General features: G+C 46.6%; 1 protein-coding gene across 2 annotated transcripts in view; it reads left to right on the top strand.

Moving 5' to 3' along the window:
* Positions 1-40: 40 nt before the first annotated feature.
* The window catches only part of CPSF2 (cleavage and polyadenylation specific factor 2), a 35282-nt gene continuing 11752 nt past the window's right edge, over positions 41-23570 (top strand). Inside the window, exons 1-8 of one of the 2 annotated variants that reach the window (XM_045014359.1) lie at positions 41-193; positions 7194-7374; positions 15868-16027; positions 16136-16241; positions 18021-18150; positions 19554-19669; positions 20269-20456; positions 20968-21258. In XM_045014359.1, coding sequence (XP_044870294.1) covers positions 7226-7374; positions 15868-16027; positions 16136-16241; positions 18021-18150; positions 19554-19669; positions 20269-20456; positions 20968-21258 — 1140 coding nt within the window. In that variant the 5' untranslated portion in view covers positions 41-193; positions 7194-7225. Of the gene's footprint in view, positions 194-7193; positions 7375-15867; positions 16028-16135; positions 16242-18020; positions 18151-19553; positions 19670-20268; positions 20457-20967; positions 21259-23570 lie in introns of those variants that run through there. The other variant, XM_045014361.1, reaches the window with a different exon arrangement.

The raw sequence follows: 23570 nt of genomic DNA, 5'->3' as shown, positions 1-23570 counted from the left end.
GCCAATGGTACAGTCCATTCCCTTTCGCTTTCTCCTACGCCAAACTCCCGGGCCCCGCCTCCCCCTCTCAGTTCAAAATGGCGGCGGCTGTGGAAGACACGGGGTCTGACTGAGGCGGCGGCCGGGGTCCCCCCCTGTGCTGTCCCCACTGGGTTTAGGGGGCTGGGGGCAGCGGCGTAGGGCTGGTGGTGAGGTAGGTGTTGGGGTGCCTCGCTTCGCCCATGTCCCCGGGCAGAGCCTGATACAGCGACCTGCGCACTGGCCCCTGGCGAGCAAGGAGGCTCCGCGTCCCAGCGCATGAGGCCCGGGGGACTGGTCGGGGTGGGGGACTTCTCTAAGCGACCCCCCCCCTCGTCAGTGAGAGCGGGGAGAGGCGCTTCCCTGTCCCCGGGATGTCTTGTGATTGGGACCCTCCTACCCGGGAGCGCCGGAGAGCGGGGGTGAGCTGGGGGCAGGAGACCCTCGAGCGAGGGGGGGGGCACCTCCAGAGAGAGGCGGGAGTGGGAGTCGCGTCTCACAGTGGGGGAAGGGGACAGTGAGTGGAGGAGTCATGCACCTGGTGTGTGTGTGTCCTACTAAAATTGGATCTCCTTTGGGGCGATCTCTAGCCTTCTGGCAATCACAAAATCCTAGACATGTAGCTGTAAGGGACCTTGGGAGGTCCTTTAGTTTATTCCCATGGCAAGTAAACCTAGACCATCCCTGACAGGTATGTGTCCAGCCTGTTTTTAAATTCCTCCAAAGATGGGTGTTGTACAAGTTTCCTGGGAAGAGAACTTAACTACTGTTAGAGGTAGAAAATATTTTTCTAATATCTAACTCTGTTTTTTTCTTGCTGCAGATTAAGCCCTTTACTTCTTGTCCTGCCTTCAGTGGACATGGAGACCAGTTGAGCATAATCCTCTCAATAACATCACTTACCAGGGGACTGTTTTCAGGTCCCCTCTGTTTCCTTTTCTCCAGACTAAATATGCCCAATTTTCAGAAAAAGAAGGACAAAGTGTGACTCAGTGTTTTCATTAGTACTTCTTAAAAGTTATATTTTAAAAAACTGCCATGATTGTAGTGACCATTATGGTGAGTTCACGATTTTAAGGAATGGTAGGAGGGAAAACAGCATAATACAGATAATGGATTTCAAGAAGACAGCCATTAGCAAACTCAGGGAATTGGTAGGTAAGATCCCATTGGAAGCAAGTCTAAGAGGAAAAACAGTTTGAGAGAGTTAGCAGTTTTGTAAAGAGACATTATTAAGGGTACGAGCAAACTGTCCTGCATAGGAAAGATAACTATGGCAAGAGACCACCATGGCCTAACCAGGAAATCTTCAATGATCTGAAACTCAAAAGAGAGTCCTATAAAAATGGTAATTAGGTCAAATTAAAAAGAATGAATATTTTTTAAAAAACAGGTAAGGACACAATTAGACCAAGGCACAAAATGAGATTAAACTAGCTAGAGACATAAAAGGTAACAAGAAAACATTGTACAAATACATTAAAAGCAAGAGGAAGACCAATGACAGGGTAGGTTCATTACTAAATCGCAGGGAGCGAGGGGGACACAAACAGAAAATGTGGAAATGGCAGAAGTGCTAAATGATTTTATTTGTTTCATTTTCCCCCAAAAAGATCAGTAGTTTTTGGATATCTAACATAGTGAACACCAATGAAAATGAGGTAGGACCTGAGACTAAAATAGGGCAAGAACACATTAAAAATTTCTTAGACAAGTTAGATATCTTCAAGTCAGCAGGGCATGAGGAAATACATCCTGAAATACTCGAGGAGCTGATTGAAGAAATATCTGAGCCATTAGCAGTTATCTTTGAAAACTCATGGAAGATGGGAGAGATTCCAGAGGACTGGCAGAGAGCAAATGTGTAGTGTCAGTCTATAAAAATGGGGAATATAGACCAGTCAGCTTAACTTCAGTACCCAGAATCTAGATGATAAGGTGATAAGTAACAGTCAACATGGATTTGACAAGAACAAATCCTGTTTAAAAAAAAAAAAAATTGCGATTGTGTGATTAAACAAAATAGAATACCATTTATTTAAATATTTTTGGATGTTTTCTACATTTTCAATTATAACAATACAAAGTGTACAGTGCTCACTTTATATTTATTTTTATTACAAATATTTGCACTATAAAAACAAGAAATAGTATTTTTTGAGTCACCTAATACAAGTACTGTAGTGAAATCTCTTTATCATGAAAGTTGAACTTACAAATATGTACAAAAAAATAACTGCACTCAAAAATAAAACATTGCAGAACTTTAGAGCCTACAAGTCCACTCCATCCTATACCTTGTTCAGCCAATTGCTCAGACAAACAAGTTTGTTTACATTTGCAGGAGATAATGCTACCCGCTTCCTGTTCACAATGTCACCTGAAAATGAGAACAGGTGTTCTTATGGCACTGTTGTAGCCGGCCTTGCAAGATATTTACATGCCAGATGCACTAAAGATTCATATGTCCCTTCATGCTTCAACCACCATTCCAGGGGACATGCTTCCATGATGATAACAGGTTCTGCTCAATAACTTCCAAAGCAGTGGGGACTGACACATGTTCATTTTCATTATCTGAGTCAAATGCCACCAGCAAAAGGTTGGGTGTTTTTTGTGGTTTGGGTTCTGTAGTTTCCACATCAGAATGTTGCTCTTTTAAGACTTCTGTAAGCATGTTCCACACCTCATCCCTCTGAGTGCATTTTGTTAACGAGCATCATCAACATGGAAGCATATCTTCTGGCACAGTTGCCGAAGCATGAAGGGGCACACAAATGTTTAGCATATCTGGCACGTAAATACCTTGCAGTGCGGGCTACAAAAATCACATGCAAATACCTCTTCTCACTTTCTGGTGACATTGTAAATAAGAAGTTGGTAGCATTATCTTCTGTCAGTGGAGATTAACTTGTTTCTTAGCGATTGGCTGAACAAAAAGTAGCACCAAGTGGACTTGTAGGCTCTAAAGTTTTGAAATGTTTTGGTTTTTAGTGCAATTATGTAACCAAAAAAAATTCTACATTTGTTTTCACAAAAAAGAGATTGCACGACAGTACTTGTATTTTTCAGTTCACCTCATACTATTTCTTTTATTATTTTTACAGTGCAAATATTTGTAATAAATAATATAAAGTGAGCACTGTACACTTTGTATTCTGTGTTGTAGTTGAAATCAATATATTTGAAAATCTGAAAAACATCCAAATTTTTTAAATAAATTTCAATTGGTAGTCTATTGTTTAACAATGTGATTAAAACTGTGGTTAATTGTGATTAATTTTTGAGTTAATCACGTGAGTTAACTGCAGTTAGTCAATAGCCTTAGTAACAAGCCTTGTGAATGGGGGAAAAGGGTAGATGTTTACTCCTGGAGGAATTCTGCACCACTGCATGCAGAATTCATGGCCTCTGCAGATTTCATTGCTTCCCTGTAGAAATATGACTTCTGAGGGGGAAGCAAAGGGAAGTCACAAGAGTGGTCATGGGCCCCTTCCCAGCAGCATGGGCATGTCGTTTCGGGTGCCGGGAGGAGCCAGCGGACAGGTAAATCACTATGGGTGGGATGCCCGGCTGGTGGCTCCTACCCTGTGCCAGGCTCAGCTGCTAGTCTCGGCTGGGCTGGGGAGGACATAACTTCCTCTTCCCTTGCAAGTAGTGGCTGGGGCTGGGTCAGAAACCTCTCCTGGCTGCAGGACGCTTCGCATCCCTACTTCCTGCCCCCATCATTCCTTCAGCCATGGGAGGGGGGTCAGTGTATGGGGACCTGCTCCCCTGTCCACCCAACGCCCGTGCATCCAGATTCTCCGTACCTACACCTGCTGAGCCTTACCCTCCCTGTGCTTGAACCTCCACCTGGCCGAGCTCCTCCCCCTGCATCTGGATTACCAGCCCCTGTTGAGCCCCCACACTTGAACCTCCACCCCAATGAACTCCTCCCTAGATCACCCTAACAAGCTCTGTACCTGGACCCCCAACTCACTGAGACCCAATCAGCTGCCCCTGGACTCCTGCCCCAGCACCTGGACCCCATCGCTGAACCTCCCACACTCTCTTCTGATTCCCATCTCCCCCACACCTCCGTGCTGAGCCCCAGCCATCTTCACCTGGACCCCTCTGCAGAGGCCCATTCCCCCTGCCCTGGGAACCCCCACAATGAGCCCCTGTGCATCTAGTTACCTCCCTCCCCTTTCACACTCAGACCATAAGAATGGCCATACTGGGTCAGACCAAAAGTCCATCTAACCCAGAATCCTGTCTTCTAATATTGGCCAAGGTGCTTCAGAGGGAATGAACAGAACAGGTATTAATCAAGCGATGCATCCCCTGTTGCCCATTCCCAGCTTCTGGCAAACAGAGGCTAGGAACTGCCCTACTGATCCCCCACATCCAGCTTGTCCCACATAGAACTCTCTCACCCCACTTCTGGATCCCCCCACTCCACACTTGAGTCCTGCGTGTCTGAGCCTGCCTGCCTGCCCCACACCTGGATTGGGGACCAGTGGGTATGTGTGAGAGAGGATGCCCCTCTCCCTTGCTATCTTGGTTCATCTGGTGTGGAGGGGCAGAACCCTGGGCTGTTTGTGGGACAGGCAAAGCCTTTGCGCTGTGTGAAGGTCGGGAGGAGCATCACTGCTGAGTCTGGGGGGGTGCTGCAGGGTGATATCCCACCTCCATGCAGCCAGTGGCAAGTGCTCCCCAATTTTAAAAAATGCAGAATTTTTAATTTTTTGGTGCAGAATTTCCTCAAGAGTAAGATGTGGTATATCTTGACATTAGTAAGGTTTCTGATACTGTCTCGCATGACCTTCTCATAAACAAACTAGGGAAATATAACCTAGCTGGAGCTACTATAAGTTGGCTGCACAACTGGTTGGAAAACAATTCCCAGAGAGTAATCATCAGTGGTTGTCAATGAAGCTCAAAGGGCATATCTAGTGGGGTCCTGCAGGATCAGTCCTGGGTCCAGTTCTGTTCAATATCTCCATAAATGATTTAGATCGTGGCATAGAGAGTGCACTTGTAAAGTTTGTGGTTGATATCAAGATGGGAGGGGTTGCAAGTGCTTTGGAGGATAAGATTGCAGTAGAACCTCAGAGTTATGACCACCAGAGTTACAAACTGACCGGTCAACCACACCCCTCATTTGGAACCAGAAGTATGCAGTCAGGCAGCAGCAGAGGCACTCCTCATCTCTCCCCCCCTCCCCCCCAAAAGCAAGTAAGGTACTCTTCCTGTGCTTGATTCATTTACATTAAGATGGTTAAAAGCAGCATTTTTCTTCTGCATAATAAATTTTCAGAGCTGTATTAAGTCAGTGTTCACTGTAAACTTTCGCAAGAACAACCATGGTTTGTTCAGAGTTCCGAACAACCTCCACTCCCAAGATGTTCATAAATCTGAGGTTCTACTGTAAAATTCAAAATGATCTGGACAAACTGGAGAAATGGTATGAAGTAAATAGGGTGAAATTCAGTAAGGACAAATGCAAAATACTCCATTTAGGAAGGAACAATCAATTACACACATACAAAATATGAAATGACTGCTTATGAAGAAGTACTATGGAAAGGGATTTGGAGATTATAGTGGATCACAAACTAAATATAAATCAACCATTTAACACTTGCAAAAAAAGTGGATGTCACTCTGGGTTGTATTAGCAGGAGTGTTGTAAGCAAGACACAAGAAGTAATTCTTCCGCTCTACTCCATGCTGATATGGCCTCAACTGGAGTATTGTGTCCAGTGCCAGGCGCCGCATTTCAGGAAAGATGTGGACAAACTGGAGAAAGTCCAGAAGAGATCAACAAAAATGATTAACGGTCTAGAAAACATAACCTATGAGGAAAGACTGAAAAAATGGGTTTGTTTAGTTTGGAGAAGAGAAGATGGGGGGAGAGGGGACATAAAAGTTTGTTACAAGAATGAGGGAGAAAAATTGTTCTCATTAAACTTTGAGGATAGTACAAGAAGCAATGGGCTTAAATTGCAGCAGGGGTGGTTTAGGTTGGACATTAGGAAAAACTTTGTAACTGTCAGGGTAGTTAAGCACTGAAACAAATTGCATAGAGAGGTTGTGGAATCTTTGTTTTTGAAGTTTTTAAAAACAGGTCCAGTGGTTCTCAAACTGGGTTGTGACCCTGTTTTAATGGGGTCACCAGGGCTGGTGTTAGACTTAAGAACATAAGAATGGCCATATTGGGTCAGACCAAGGGTCCATCCAACCCAGCATCCTATCTCCCGACAGTGGCCAATGCCAGGTGCCCCAGAGGGAGTGAACCTAACAGGCAATGATCAAGTGATCTCTCTCCTGCCATCCATCTCCACCCTTTGACAAACAGAGGCTAAGAACACCATTCCTTACCCATCCTGGCTAATAGCCATTATTGGACTTAACCTCCATGAATTTATCTAGTTCTCTTGCTGGGCCTTGTGCAGCAAGACTCAAGTTACAGCCTCCCTCAAGTTACAACCATCAAGTTACAGCCTCCCTCAAGTTACAGCCTCCCTCAAGTTACAACCATCAAGTTACAGCCTCCCTCCATGGGGTGTCAGGGCTCTGGCTGTCCCCTCCTCCCCCCACCCGCCCAGGGCTGTGTAGTAATTTTTGTTGTCAAAAGGGAGTCGCAGTGAAATGAAGTTTGAGAACCACTGGATTAGACAATTATCTGTCAGGAATGGTCTAGTTATTACTTAGTCCTTCCTTGAGTGCAGGGAACTGGGCTAGATGACCTACTGTTTCTCAGGCTTTTTCTGTTTCTTTATCAATCTGCCTTTCTCTTCATCTTCAGTGGAAGCTTGTGTATGTCTGTCTCCATCCAGTTTTCTTTTAATGAACAATCTCTTTTAAATAGGAAGTTGCCATACATTGACTTGCAACATTTTTGATGACATCCATAAAATTTGTTAGGTTTTGGGGAAGTATCTGAAAACAATCCCTATTTAAGAACAATAAGAGATTTTCTGTCTTTGTATTTAAAATATAGCAGCTCAAATAACAGTGTCAGTAGAATTTCTGGTAATTGATAACGAGGTATTATCTAGTAATAATAATACAAAATTATTACTGACTTGCATATGTTTACACAAATAATAAAATAACGGTTGGTCTAAATATCTAAATACAAACTTCTTTTGTATTAGGTGTTTACATTTTTTTTCTTTTTAAAATAGTTGTTTTGGTAAGCAGACATTTGGACAGCAAAATGACCTCCATTATCAAGTTGACTACGCTCTCAGGGGTGCAGGAGGAATCTGCTCTCTGCTATCTGCTGCAGGTAGACGAGTTTCGTTTTTTATTGGACTGTGGCTGGGATGAGAATTTTTCAATGGATATCATTGATTCTCTAAGGAAGTAAGTAATTGCTTATCCTTTGTTTGTTTTTCTAATAAAAGCCCTGAAAACACATTACTGCATGTTTTAAAGCATGATATTTTATGCTCATGATGTAGAATGAAAATCCAAAATTTTTGTTTTCTGTTTAAAATTGCATATATGATAGGGAAAATCACTCTTCTAAAACCTTAATAAATAGATCTGCTCTGTGTATATTCTGAGTTATATCAGCTTGCATTAATTACATAAATATGATTTTTTTTATCTAATAGCCCTGCAGATCCATTGTATACAGCTATGAGATACTTAGCTTGGCTCGATTCTGGCCTATGTATTATCAATAAGGCTGTGAGTCTGTCAGGGAGGCCACGGATTCCATGACTTCTGCAGTGGCTGGGTCTGGCTCAGGGGCTACCCAAAGTGGGCAGCCCCTGGGCCAGCAACAACAGTTTGGGTGTGTGGGAGGGCGCTCAGGACTAGGGGCAGAGCATTGGGGGTTTAGGGGGCGCTTACCTCAGGGTAGGGGGCTCCCACTGGCATGGCCCTGCAGCTCCCAAGTGGCAAGGGGTCGGGGGTGAGGGAACTGGCTCTGCGCTGCCTGTACCCACAGGTCCCGCCCCCACAGCTCGCATTGGCTGCAGTTCCTGGCCAATGGGAGCTGTGGCAGCCAGTGCTTGTGCCCTTGCGCTCCCTAGGAGCTGCAGGGACGTGGAACCGGATAGGGAGGCCCTGCCAACCCTCCCCACTTCACCCCCGAGCACCAGCAGGGGTCCTGAGCCACTTCCCCCAGAACCTGCAGTCCCCCTGGACTGCCCATGGCCCCCCTCCCAAGTTTTAGTCACAGATATTTTTAGTAAAAGTCATGGACAGGTCATAGGCAGTGACTTTTACTAAAAATACCCATGACTAAAACGTAGCCTTAATTATCAACAGAATTAACTAAATACAAATAGTAGAATCTTACTGCTGATCATGTATAAGCCAGAAAGAAAACAGTTTGACCCTCACCTGCTATCGGGTGTTTGGGCTGTCAGGAAAAAAAAAATCTGTGTTTTAAACTGAGCAGGTGGGCTCTTGCACTGAACCCCATTTAATTCAATGATGGCTCTGCATGTGCAGAAAGGGGTCATCCTGTACTTCCGGTGATTACAAGGTGGGGGTCTAAATATGGAAGTTCCTGAAAGAACATAAAATCCTCACAATGCCAATTTTAATCACTATTCATAGCATCATCACACATTAAAATCTTTCAACTACATATTATGATACAATAATTGCAATATGGCCGTTAATATTTTGAAAAGTTTCTTGAACCAGACAGTTACTCTTCAGGAAAAGGGCTTTCCTGCTACATGCTACTCAGATATGTGCAATATACATGCTGTTAGCATTTCAGCTAATACATTTTTTTCACTTGTCTGTTGTTCGAGATGTCTGTTCTTATAAAATGTTTAGCCAGTAGGTCAAAGAATCCATTTTCTTACTTTTTTAAAAACAATCCAGTCACTTACTGTTGTTTGAAATACTTACATTTGACCTCTTCCTCTTTCTTTAAATAGATATTTTTTTAATTTGGCTTTTACAGATTTGGGACTTGATTCTGTAGCCTTTATTCAGGTTTTTTAAATGGGATTATTCAAGTGAGTAAAAGCTGTAGAATTGGGCCCTGAGTCCTAGACTAATTTAATTTCACAATTAATAAATGTAATGTTTCTTAAAATCTTTTGATAGTGTTAGCCATTCAATTAAGTAGCAAATATATTAAGTCGTCATATTTTATTATTTATAATTGTAATACAAATAAGCACTAAACAAGCATAATCATTCTGGAGGAGAAAGAAAATATTACATTAAAATGTCAGGTTGGCATGGTACAGCTAGAAGTTTTCATGTTCCAGAGCCAACCAAACAGTCATAAATAATTAACTGTGTATAGTTTTCAAGAGCTTTGGAAAACTAGTTTTGTGAAAAGCTAAGGGAAATTGCATACTAAATCTGTTTGAATACTGGATTCAAGCTATTTCAATTTGGAAATATTTTATTCTTCGAGTGATTGCTCCTATGCATTCCAGTTAGGTGTGCGCGCCGCGCGTGCACGGCTCTTCGGAAGATTTTTACCCTAGCAACTCCGGCGGGCCGGCTGGGCGCCCCCTGGAGTGGCGCCACTATAGCGCTAGATATATACCCCAGCCGGCCCGTCCGCTCCTCAGTTCCTTCTTACCGCCCATGACGGCCGTTGGAACAGTGGAGTGCTCCATTGACCTCCACAACCCTAGTGTATCTCCTTGTATAAGTGTATATAGTTAGTTAAGATAGTTAAATAATTTAGTTAGTTAGTGTATTAAGGGGAATTAGGGGGGCTAGCCCCTCTTTTTCCACAACCGGTGCGGGCTAATGCCCAAGACACCGGGGTTTAAGCCCTGTTCAGCTTGCCAGCGGCACATGCCAATTGGTGACCCTCACGACTCCTGCCTGCGCTGCCTCGGAGAGTCCCATCGACCATTTAAGTGCCCAATTTGCACGGCATTCAAGCCGAGGACAAGGAAGGAGAGAGACTCGAGATTGAAGCAGCTCCTCATGGAGTTGGCACTTAGCCCTGCAGGGCCGACCCAAGCGGCTCCAAAGTCCTCCTCGGCACGCAGCGCACCAGCGGTCCCGAGCCGGTCCGGCACCGAGACTGTTAAAACTCTACAGCCGGCACCGGCGTCCCGGCACCGTTCCCTCTCTCCGACGAAGAAGTGGAAGACGGCGCAGACGGCCTCCAAGCCTCCTGCACCGGGACCGCTCACCCAGCCGCCTCCGGCACCGACTGTGGTGGTGCACAGACCGGGCACGGTACCGTCGACTCCGGCGCCGCGAGAGCCGTTGAGTCCGGTACCGCCCTGCTCCCCGGTGCAAACCGCGGTCGAGCTGCCTCTCCCGTCGACGCCCGAGACTTTCTTGACGGCGAGAGAGCTCATAGAGCTCACAGAGGCACCGAGCCTCCGGCCCCCGGCACCACCGGTGCGGGCTGTGCAGTCAGTGGGCAAGCCAGCTATGATGAGGCCACCTTCCCCTGACAGACGGGATAGAAGGCGTTCCAGGTCCCGGTCCCGATCCCGGAGACGGTCGCCTTCGCGCCGATCCAGATCCCGGCACCGATCACCATCCCGGTACCGCTCCCCGTCTCGGCGCCGGTCGCAGTCCCGGTACCGCTCCGCATCGCGGTACCGGTCGCACTCCCGGAGACGATCCTGGTACCGGTCACCCAACCGTCGGTACCGAAGGAGGTCCGGATCCCGGTACCGTTCCCGGCACCGCGACTCGCGAAGCCGCTCCCACCGACATCGGTCGAGATCGCGGTCGACCTCCCGGCACCGGCACGGTCGATGGTCCCGCTCTCACTCCCGGCACCGTGACGACCGGCACCGATCCCCGGCACCGTCCAGGGACAGACCGGCAGCATCGACGGCGCAGTCCCTGAGCGCCTCTGCCCCCCCATGGCCTTCTCGCCAACCCTCGGTCGCCTCTCAGGCGGACAGCGGTGGAGATATCCGGGCTGACCCCCAAGGGCTAGACCACGGACCGCAGCAGTGGGGCTTTTGGGCCCCCTGGGCCTACCACGAGGCTCAAGGGCTCCCCTTCCCTCAGCGACCCAGGGTGCCGGAAGCCACGGTCAGCAGGCCTCCTCCATCACCACCGGTTGAGGCTCCACCGCCACCTGTAGCGGCAGAGCATCCCGTAGCCGCCGTGGCTTCCCACCCCCTGGAAGAACCACCTCCAGAAGCCATGGTCCAGGGCCTGTCCTCGTCTTCGTTGCCGGATGAGGCGGTGGCGGGGGCATCTACATCGGACCCCCCACCGATTGACTTGCGGGCCCACCAGGACCTCCTTCGCCGGGTGGCACAGGCTATTGACCTCCCCGTTGAAGAGGTCGCTGAGGATGATGACCCGGTGACCAGGGTGCTTGGAGCTGAGGCCCCGCTGCGGGTGGCCCTACCCTTTATTCGGACCATCCAGAAAAATGCCACTACCATCTGGCAGTCGCCGGCGTCGGTCCCTCCCACCGCTCGAGGGGTGGAACGCAAGTACTCGGTTCCTCCCAGCGGGTACGAGTACCTTTACACGCACCCAACTCCGGACTCCCTCGTAGTGCAGTCCGTGAATGACCGGGAGAGACATGGGCAACCCGCTCCAGCGCCAAAATCCAAGGACACACGGAGAATGGATCTGTTGGGCCGGAAGGTCTATTCGGCCGGTGGTCTCCAGCTCCGGATTGCCAATCAGCTGGCTCTCCTTGGTCGCTACACCTATGACACTTTGGTGTCCCTTTCCAAATTTATGGAGCTGATCCCAACAGCCTCCCGACAGGAATTCTCAGCCCTCCTTGAGGAGGGCAAGAAAGCCTCCCGGTCCTCCCTCCAGGCCGCTCTGGACTCGGCAGACTCAGGAGCCAGAACTCTGGCCTCGGGAGTGACCATGAGACGAATCTCCTGGTTGCAGTCCTCCACCTTGCCGCCAGAGGTCCAGTACACCCTGCAAGACCTCCCTTTTGACACTAAGGGTCTCTTTTCCGAGAAAACGGACTCGAGGATTCAGACCCTCAAAGATGGTAGAATCACCATCCGCACCCTGGGTATGCACACACCGGCTACCCATCGGAGGTCGTTCCGGCAGCAGCCGTACCGGCCCTTTAATCAGGCCAGGGCACGGCCTGATAATGGGCGCAGAGGTCGCCTAAACCGCCGTAGACCATCGGGCAACCGGCGTAACCAGTCCCAGGTGCCCTCCAAAGCCCCCAAGGGCCTAAGCAGGCATTTTGATGGGACGCCCGAGGACGGCCCATCAGGCTATTTACCGGATCCTTCCCCGTTATTTTGCAACCGTCTTTCCCACTTCCTCCCGGCGTGGTCCCAAATAACGGACAACTGGGTACTTCGTACAGTCGAGTATGGTTACCGCCTTCAGTTTGTTTCGCCCCCTCCCTCCCACCCATCCTCCCCGTCCCTCTTCAGGGACCCCTCTCATGAGCAATTCCTCTTGCAAGAGGTCGAGTCTCTGTTGAGTCTGGGTGCCATAGAGGAGGTGCCGAACGACATGTGAGGCAGGGGATTTTATTCCCGATATTTCCTAATCCCCAAGGCGAAGGGAGGTCTCCGACCTATACTAGACCTCCGAGAGCTCAACAGATAGCTGCTCAAGCTCAAGTTTCGCATGGTAACCCTGGGGACCATCATTCCCTCCCTGGATCCGGGAGACTGGTTTGCCGCCCTCGATATGAAGGACGCGTACTTCCGTATCGCGATTTACCCTCCCCATCGACGCTACCTGCGGTTCGTAGTCAACAACGCGCACTACCAGTTTGCGGTGCTACACTTCGGCCTTTCCACCGTGCCGAGGGTCTTTACCAAGTGCATGGCAGTGGTTGCCGCAGCCCTCCGCCGTCGTCGCATGCACGTGTACCCGTATCTCGACGACTGGCTGGTTCGCAGGCCATCCTGACAGCTGGTAGCAAGTCAAATGGCTGAGATCCTAGCCCTGTTTCAGTGCCTGGGCCTTCTGATAAACGCCGAGAAGTCCACTTTAGCTCCATCACAAAGGGTGGAGTTCATCGGAGCGGTCCTGGACTCCAGTTTGGCCAGGGCCTGCCTCCCTCGACCTCGGCACCAGATGATGGTCTCCATCATCCAGGACCTACAATCCTTTCCCACAACAACGGTTCGGTCCTGCCTACGCCTCCTGGGCCACATGGCGTCCTGCACGTTCGTGACCACGTACGCGAGGCTGCTCCTTCTCCCGTTTCAAATTTGGCTTGCGTCGGTGTACCATCCGCACCGCGACCCCCTGGACATGGTGGTCACGGTCACGAAACCAATCCTCGCTTCGCTCAGCTGGTGGCTGGACCCAGAGGTCATGTGTGCAGAAATCCCGTTCCGCCCTCCTCGCCCATCCGTCACCCTGACCACGGATGCCTCGGCGTTGGGATGGGGGGCACACCTTGGCAACCTACACACCCAGGGTCTCTGGTCGCCCCGAGAGCTCTCCCTACATATCAACGTCAGGGAGCTGCGAGCGATCCGCTTGGCGTGTCAGACCTTCCACGCCCATCTTCAAGGGCGCTGTGTGGCGGTGTTCACGGACAACACGACGGCGATGTTTTATGTCAACAAGCAGGGTGGGGCTCGCTCCTCCCTGCTTTGCACGGAAGCGATGCTCCTGTGGGACTTCTGCGTAACCCACTCGATTCACCTGGCAGCGTCCTTTCTTCCAGGAGTGCAGAACACGCTGGCCGACCATCTCAGCAGGTCATTCCTCTCCCACGAGTGGTCCCTTCGTCCAGATGTGGTGCGCACAATTTTCCGAAGGTGGGGGTTTCCCCAGATAGACCTGTTTGCCTCCAAGGAGAACAGGAAGTGCCACCAGTTTTGTTCTTACCAGGGTCGCTCCCGAGGCTCCCTGTCGGACGCATTCCTCTGCTCCTGGACGGATCACCTCCTCTATGCCTTCCCTCCGTTCCCACTCGTACACCGGGTGCTACTCAAGCTTCGGAGGGACAGGGCCCGCCTCATACTCGTTGCTCCGGCCTGGCCACGGCAGCACTGGTACACCCTGCTGCTCGAGCTCTCTGTTCGGGATCCCATTCCCCTTCCGTTATGGCCGAACCTCATAACGCAGGACTTCGGCAGGCTCCGCCACCCGGACCTACAGTCCCTCCATCTTACAGCTTGGTACCTGCGTGGTTGACCCACGCGGAGCGTGACTGTTCGGCGGCGGTGCAGCAAGTCCTGATGGAAAGCAGAAAGCCTTCCACTCGCTCAACCTACCTTGCGAAATGGAAGCGTTTCGCACTCTGGTGCGATCAGAGAGGCCTTAATCCTTTCCTGGTCCCTATTCCTACGATCCTGGAATACCTCTGGTCCCTTAAGGAACAAGGACTCGCGGTCTCCTCCTTGAAGGTACACCTGGCAGCCGTGTCCGCCTTTCGTCCATCCATAGGAGGACGGTCCATCTTTTCTAACCAGATGGTTTCCCGCTTCCTTAAGGGCCTAGACCACTTGTACCCGCCGATACGGCGTCCTGCCTCGTCCTGGGATTTGAACCTAGTTCTGGCCAAGCTTATGGGAGCCCCTTTCGAGCCCTTGGCCACGTGTTCCCTGCTCTATCTCTCATGGAAAACGGCCTTTCTCGTCGCTATAACTTCAGCGAGACGAGTTTCCGAGCTCCATGCCCTAACGGTTGGTCCACCGTATACTGTCTTCCACGGCGACAAGGTGCAGCTTCGACCACACCCGGCCTTCCTCCCTAAGGTGGTGTCGGCCTTCCACCTAAACCAGGACATTTTCCTTCCGGTCTTTTTCCCGAAGCCGCACGCCTCAAGTCGTGAACAACAGCTTCACACCCTTGACGTCCGCAGGGCCCTCGCTTTTTATATAGAGCGGACGAAGCCCTTCCGGCGTTCGCCCCAGCTGTTCGTAGCGGTTGCTGATCGCATGAAAGGCGAGCCGGTCTCCTCTCAGAGGATTTCCTCCTGGGTAACATCTTGTATCCGGACATGTTATGAGCTTGCTCGTGTGCCAGCTAGCCGCCTCACCGCTCTCTCTACAAGAGCGCAAGCCTCGTCTGCCGCCTTTCTGGCCCATGTACCTATCCAGGATATCTGTAGAGCGGCCACCTGGTCTTCTGTCCACACCTTTGCTACCCACTACGCGTTGGTGCAGCAATCCAGAGACGATGCAGCCTTCGGCTCAGCAGTCTTACACTCTGCCACGTCTCACTCCGACCCAACCGCCTAGATAAGGCTTGGGAATCACCTAACTGGAATGCATAGGAGCAATCACTCGAAGAAGAAAAGACGGTTACTCACCGTTGTAACTGTTGTTCTTCGAGATGTGTTGCTCCTATCCATTCCAGACCCGCCCTCCTTCCCCACTGTCGGAGTAGCCGGCAAGAAGGAACTGAGGAGCGGACGGGTCGGCTGAGGTATATATCTAGCGCTATAGCGGCGCCACTCCAGGGGGCGCCCAGCCGGCCCGCCGGAGTTGCTAGGGTAAAAATCTTCCGAAGAGCCGTGCACGCGCGGCACGCACACCTAACTGGAATGGATAGGAGCAACACATCTCGAAGAACAACAGTTACAACGGTGAGTAACCGTCTTATCCCTTATCTTACTATTTGTCACTTGTCTGAAATAGTAGTAATGCAATTCCTGTGAGTTTGGAGTTTGCCAAATTAGGAAATTAGGCACTTTGAAACATTTACTCTAAGTGACTTGGGATCCTAAGTCCCAGTTTGAAAAATGACTTGGGCACTTAGGCTCCTAAGTCACTTCAGAGCTTCTTAAAATTTTATCCTTAATCTTTATTTTTTATAACAGTTATTAAAACTTTTCCTTAGTTCAAAGTTCCCATTCTGTTGGGGATAAACTGAGTGATTTTTTTTTCTGCTTGGCCGTTTTGCACTTGATGTTACTACAAATAGTCTTTTTTGTTTTTTAAGTAATTTTTTTCACGTATATTTCGTTTTTCCTCCTAGATATGTACACCAGGTTGATGCAGTGCTACTTTCTCACCCTGATCCTCTACATCTTGGTGCTCTCCCCTATGCAGTTGGAAAAATGGGTTTAAATTGTGCTATTTATGCAACCATTCCTGTATATAAAATGGGACAAATGTTTATGTATGATCTGTATCAGGTATATTTTATTTCTCATTTTCACATGTATTTAATTTATTAAACTGTTTCATAGAAGATGATTTTCGGGCTTTTTAATATGTTTTCCTTTGTTTCCTTTTTATGCTAGTCTCGCCACAATACAGAAGATTTCACTCTCTTTACATTGGATGATGTAGATGCAGCTTTTGATAAAATACAGCAGCTCAAGTTCTCTCAGATTGTGAACTTGAAAGGTAAAAACACAGCAAAAGATGCAGAAGATGACTTGTCTTTTAATGGATTTACTGTGCATTTTCATTTTGAACTGGAGTTTGCTTTTTTGAGGAGAGTACGTGGCATAGGTCCTCTGACTCACTAAAAGTGGATCAGTAGCAGCACAAAGTAACAGATCCTCATTGGTGTAAGCTGTCATAGCTCCACCCCCAGCTGAGGATCTTCCCCAATAATTACATTTCAGAAAAACGCCCAACTCCCATTGAAGTTAGTAAAGGTTATGCTGGATTGAATTTGACTGTCCTATCCTATGTTTTATTTCTCATCTTTATTTTTCTCATATCTTCCACATCTCTAAAATACATCTTGTTGCTAGCTAATTGAAGGCAACATTGACAGTTGCTTACATATTTTCCCCAAGTGAAAAGGAGCACAAATAAAAACAGAAAAGCAAGTTCTTCAGGAAATGGACAGGAGTGTTGGAGATTTCTGCTCAAATTATAGTAGTCTAAGGCAGTGGTTCTCACCAGGGGTATGCCTACCCGTGGCGGTATGCAGAGGTCTTCCAGGAGGCACATCAGCTCATCTAGATATTTGCCGAATTTTACAACAGGCTACATAAAAAGCGTTAGAGAAGTCAGTACAAACTAAAATTTCAAAAAATGGCTTGTTTATACTGCTGTATAGCCAATGCACTGAATTATAAGTACAATATTTATATTCCAATTGATTTATTTTATAATTATATGGTAAAAATGAGAGAGCAATTTTTCAGTAATAGTGTGACACATGTGACACTTCTGTATTTTTATGTCTGATTTTGTAAGCAAGTAGTTTTTAACTGAGGTGAAACTTGGGGATACACAAGACAAATCAGGCTCCTGAAAGGGGTACAGTAGTCTGGAAAGGTTGAGAGCCACTAGTTTAAGGCATTAACACATTTACTGGGACAAAGTGAAGTCCTGTGCACACTAACTAAACCAATGAGAAGACATGTAAAGTTTGAACTGTCTTATAACTGGGCCCCCTGACTTATCATATTTGTAATGTAAATGAGTTCAGAGAGTGCATGCTGGACACTTCTAAGATTAGAATGTTTGTGCTGGTTACAGGCTAAATTATGCTCCACCTTTCCCTCTACTGCTGCATGACCACACCTGTGTGTTGTCATTAATTCTAAGAGTATTTCCATGCAGATAAGTGGTCTATTACCTAACTGTGGAACACTAGAAACACATTTCTTGATATTTTTCATAAGAGATTACTGTGTGTCCTCATGGTCTGGCTGATTTCTAATCTGTGTAACTACTTGCACCCTCTGTAATTTCCTAGAAACTTTAATTTAAAGCTTGCTGTTCACTTGCTGTTAGCTCTGTAATATTGCTGTATGGTTAAATGCAGCTACTCTCTACCCCAGAGATGACTGCATTTCACCAGTGTGGTTTGTATGTTATGTTCATAGAATAACCGGCAAAAAGTGCTGCCAGTTGTGTGTTTCTTTTCCTCCTGTTTTCATGGACAATGCAGCACAGCTGGAACAAACTTAACCTGAGATTGGTGTACCTTTCCCAGCTCTCCATTTTCTGGAGGCCAAATGGGGAAGAATCCCTAATCACAGGGAATACTGGAACCTTACACTGTTGTTAGTAGTCAGGATGGAGGGAATAATGACTTCTGACCTCCCTCAGTAGTAACTATGGGTTAGTGGTTTATTTCAGACTGCCTTGTGGTTGGGATAATGTATTGTAATAAGCATGCTATATCTGAAATATTGAGAGGTTACAATATTGTTCCTATAGGGAAAGGACATGGTCTTTCTATTACACCACTGCCGGCTGGTCACATGATAGGAGGCACAATTTGGAAGATTGTCAAAGATGGAGAAGAAGAAATTGTTTATGCTGTTGACTTCAACCACAAGAGGGAGATGTATGTACAACACAGCAAACCTTTTTTTTGTTTTGTTTTTTCTTCCCAAATTTCAGTTAGTATTGCGATGTAATTTAACAGTGCCTGATAAATACTTGCACTGGCATGAAATATTAAGATTGCCAACTTCAACTCAAATAGCTGGATTTGATGGTGGCTATGTACAACAGAGCAGTAAGGTCTCTCTTTCCTCGTTCTCAAATCCTGTTTTCAATTTAATTGTAAATTTTGAAACAGAAAATGTCCAGTGCTACAGCTGGGGAGAGGAGGGGAAATCTCTCCTCCCAGTTGAAAAAGGAATATAAAAATATAGTGTCTTTTATAATAAAAATAAAAAGAAGCAATCTTCTAAGAAGAATAAGACAATGATAAATAACTGTCCCTTTTATCAAGGGAAAAACAACCATGCTAATGAGCCCCTGAATGCCAATATAAGGTCCAACTTGTAATCAAGACTGCAGATGCGCTGGGAGTCGGGACAGACATAAATGTTGCATAATAATCTAGGTACAAAATGCAGATACCAAAGGCTTCAGGGGTGGGGATGTGGGGGAGAAGGAGGGTTTGAATCTTAGATTTATATTTGTGGGAAATTGCAGTGTTCATTTTCTCCTTTGATCAAAATGTGATTACAGGGCAACTTTTGCTTGTAGGAGTATTCGCAGCTGGTCTCATATAGAAGTAATTCAAGAATAAGTCAAATGGGACAGATTTCTTAGAAAATGAAAAAAAGTACATAGGTGACTTGGTGATTAAAATGAGGAAATAATTATATTTAGATTATTGTGGAAATGTTTGAGATCCTTTAAAAAGAGAAAAGAGCAAATCTCTTCTCTCTTCCTTCCTCCCCTCCCCCCCCCGCAGAAAAGAGATTATATTCTGTGTTGCTTTAGGAAGATTTTGTTTTAAATTAAAATGTGTTAAAGAGAGAAATGGAGACGAGAATAAAATCAAAGTGGAAGAAGTTTGCAGATTTAAAACATAAATTATTTGGGGTTTGTCTTAAACTAAATTTAAGGAATGATGAGAGGTTTCAGGGAAGGAAAGGCCTGGCATGTAGAAAATGAAAGCAGCGTGAAGTGCCCATGCTTTTGGCCTAACAAAAAACTGTTCTTTCTAAACATGGCATAAGTACATGGTTATGAAGCCAGATCATCCATGTTCTAGTACATTTTCTCTCAAAAAAATCATCTGATTCCTATGATAGAGGGTTTTTTTCAAGGTTTTTGTTGTTGTTAAAAGACAGTAAGAATCTAATTGAAAATTTGCCAAATAATGGGGAATGCCAGTTCTGCACATTGAAAACTATCACATTGAGAACTATCTTATGACTTTTTTTGTCGTTTGTCGTTCGTTAGCAATACAAAAACTGAACTTGTGTGGCCTAACTTCTTTTTCTTCAGCCATTTAAATGGATGTTCTCTGGAAATGTTGAGCAGGCCTTCGCTGCTTATCACAGATTCCTTTAATGCTACGTATGTACAACCCAGACGGAAGCAAAGAGATGAACAACTGTTAAGTATGTTAAAGCAGTAGTAATGGAAAATATCTGTTTTTCAATTGAGTTATAAACTTCTATAACAAATGTAATATACATGAAAATTGAGAATCTTTAATTTTCTTTTAATTTTCTGATTTATTTTTATTTTTTTCTAACACTAGTGATCCTGTGAATAAACATACTTTCAGATAAAAAGTGATTGAATCATGCTTGCTAAAATTGATTCAAAGACTTGATGTTTTGATGTAGCCTGAGCTGATCTGTTCCTGTGAGATAAGGAAGTAAATTTCAATAGTTCTTTGTGCTTCATTTAAAAAAAATCATTAAAATGGATTTTAAAAAAGAAATTACTATTAAATATTAAGGCTGAGCCTTTGAAAGCTCTATAAGAGGGGCACAGCTCCCAAAATGGGAATTGTGCATCAATATCTCTTTGAAGCTGAGATTTTTTCAGTGCTGCTTATTGTCAGTTAATCTTTGAGTTTAGTTTTCCTCTGATTATAGTTGATGTTTGGTAGAGAAAATAAAAATCTTTCTTCTCTTCTAATTGTGGTTCAATGTGCAGCTACTTTATTTTATTTATTTATTTTTATTTCTCCCCTCCCATCCCACTCCAGCCAATGTCTTGGAGACGTTGCGAGGTGATGGAAATGTGTTAATAGCCGTGGATACAGCAGGCAGAGTTCTGGAACTTGCCCAACTTCTTGATCAGATTTGGAGAACAAAAGATGCAGGATTAGGAGTCTACTCTTTAGCACTTTTAAATAATGTCAGCTACAATGTAGTGGAGTTTTCTAAATCACAGGTGTGTTCTGATATTAAAATACAATTATGAAGAGGCTAATTATTTTCATTCTTAATGTTGCTTGATAACAGTAGGCTTGTCCAACGACATGTAGTTCTGTTTAACAGGAAGAAAAATTTCTGTGTTACTGGTCTGACTTCCCTATTCCAGCGTGGACACTCATGATCTAAATTCCCTCCATCAAGTAATATGCAACCAGAATACTGCCAGTAGTATGACTTGATAGATAGGGAAATCCAGTTTCTTTGTGATCCGTTAGCCTAGGTTGCAGGTGTGATAAAGAATATTTAATTTATATACATGATATGTGATTGCCCACAAAGAGGTATTGGTAAAGAGACTGATTTGATGTGTGTGCATACTGCACCCGTCAACTTGAGAATCTCTAGAAGAGCATTTTTTAATGTTGTCAGGTACAAGTATCGAGTTTGTACATCAGTTTTAGTTATTACAAAGTACCATGTAAAAATCTTAAAGATGACTTAACTCTTTTTTCCAATACCACCCTTAGGTTGAATGGATGAGTGACAAACTGATGAGGTGTTTTGAAGACAAGAGGAACAATCCATTTCAATTCCGCCATCTCTCATTATGTCATGGTCTTTCTGACCTGGCTCGAGTACCTAGCCCAAAAGTCGTGCTTGCCAGCCAGCCTGATTTGGAATGTGGGTTTTCAAGAGATCTCTTTATACAGTGGTGTCAGGATCCCAAAAACTCTGTAATTTTAACTTATAGGACCACACCTGGGACGCTAGCACGATTTCTTATAGATAACCCTTCTGAAAAAGTTATAGATATAGAGGTAAGGCAATATGTTACAATTCAGATTTTCTGATGTTTACCAACTATGGAAGTCTGTTCAAGACCTAACTTAAATTTCTTTTTTGATTGTACTATTGAAAATTTTGTCTAGTTGCTGAGAGAACTCTTAAGCCACTTATTTCTGGATGTGTCAAACTGTAGTTATAGTTAAGCATGGCATCGTCAAATAAGAATAGGATCAAAAGTAGATTTTGTGGTAGGGAATTATTATATATTAGCTGAAGGGCAAGGTTATAAAATCTGTAGCATAAAAATTGCTAAAAATACCTTTCAAATCACAGAAGCGCACCCATGTTACAGTAAACAGAAAGTAATTGTCCCGTCGACGTTTAGATGGCAAGGTACAGTTGCTTATTTGGACAAAAAAATCATTTGGAAAAAGAAAGTCAAGCTGAGTGAGGTTAATATAACACAAGAAATTTAAAAAGAAAACGAAGGGTGGAAAATAAACGGGAATAGTTGACTTATACAGCTGATTTCAGTAATTTTTCATACTACACCTGCTCCTGATTCCACCTGCCAAATTTTATGGTTTGTATGGGAGTGTGTACACCTGTGACTTTAAAGGGGTTCTTAGCAATTCCCATATAGATTCTACAGCTTTCTTTTATAATTTCCTAAAAGCATAGAATGATACTTCATGCATTATTGTCCTCGGGATACAGTATTATTTAGAAAAACATATACACCTCTACCCTGCTATAACGCGACCCGATATAACACGGGTTTACGTATAGCGCAATAGCAGCAGGGCTCCAGCAGCACTTTAAAGGGTTCGGGGCTCCAGCTGCTATGGGGAGCCTTGGGCCCTTTAAATCAGGGGTCCCCAACCCCCGGGCCATGGACCGGTACCGGGCCGCGGCCTGTTAGGAACCAGTCCGCGAACCGACCCCTAGCACATCAAGCGGCGTGTCTCTGGCGGGGCCCCTGAGCCCCGCCCCCTCAGAGCCGCGTGGTGAGGGGGCAGGGCTGCGAGCTCCGGGCTGAGCTCAGCTGCCTCCGCTCGGCATGGAGTTCCCAGCCCCTCCCCCTCACCACGCGGCTCTGAGCGGGACGGAGCTCAGGCCCTGCCGGAGGCACGCTGCAGCTGTCAGGCGAGGCGCTGAGGCTCCGGGTGAGGAGGGAGCCGGGGGTAAGAGGCTGGGGCCATGGGGGTTGGCTAAGGGGCAGGGAGTCCTGGGGACAGTCAGGGCACAGAGAGGGGGCAGTCAGGGGGCAGGGAATGGGGGGGTTGGATTGTGGGTGTTCCGGGGGGGTCTGTCAGGACTCAGCGGGGCGGGGGGATAGGGGTTGGGGCAGTCAGGGGACAGGGAGCAGGGGTGGGGTCCCAGGATGGTGGGGGGTCTCTGGGGGATGGTGAGGGGACAAGGAGCAGGATGGGTTGGGGATTCTGAGGGGGGTGGTCAGTCGGGGGGGCAGGAAGTGGGTGGGGGTCAGATAGGGGGCAGGGCTCCCACTAATTCTGCATTATGGTCAGTTGTATAATTATTTCATTATATATTACAATAATAATAGAAATAAAAGTACAAAAATAAATGTAATGCGCTTGAATTGTCCCAAAACCATCCCACAGGTCCGCGGAAATTTTTTTTTCTACGAAACCGGTCCCTGGTGCCAAAAAGGTTGGGGACCGCTGCTTTAAATTGCCGCTGGAGCCCTGCCACTGCTACCCCGGGGCTGCAGCAGTGGGGCTCAGGTGGCACTTTAAAGGGCCCAGGGCTCCAGCTGCTGTGGGGAGCCCTGGGCCCTTTAAGTCCTGCTGGAGCCCTGCCGCCGCTACCCCGGGGCTGCTGCCGGCGATTTAAAGGGCCTGGGCTCCCCGCAGTGGCTGGAGCCTGGAGCTCTTTAAATCACCACGGGAGCCCTGCCGTCGCTACCCTGGGGCTGCGGCAGCGGAGCTCGCCGATGATTTAAAGGGCCCAGGGCTCCACACAGCGGCTGGAGCCCAGAGCTCTTTAAATCTCCACTGGAGCCCTGCCACCTGTACCCCGGGGTTTGTGCTATAACGCGGTAGAGATTTTTGGCTCCCCTCTTAATAGCGGTTTAGAGGTGTACTGTGGTATGCCTTCTTTAAAGCCAGAGCAAAATTTGCTACTGTTCCCTATAATAATATTCAGTTTTGGCATTCTGCTCTTGTTTGTCAGTGTCAAAGACAGGAAAACCATAATACCAACACCAAATATTATTTAGGGATGAATTTTTCCCTGTTCAGTTACTGAAAGAAGGGGAAAAAATAATTCCTTCACTGTAAGTTACTAAATGAAGATCAGTTTCAATTTAGGAGTTTTGCAA

The sequence above is a fragment of the Mauremys mutica genome, chromosome 4, assembly GCF_020497125.1.
Source record: "Mauremys mutica isolate MM-2020 ecotype Southern chromosome 4, ASM2049712v1, whole genome shotgun sequence".
Taxonomy (NCBI): Eukaryota; Metazoa; Chordata; order Testudines; family Geoemydidae; genus Mauremys; species Mauremys mutica.
Note: the sequence above shows the minus strand (reverse complement) of the source record. Positions and strands in the feature narration are given on the sequence as shown.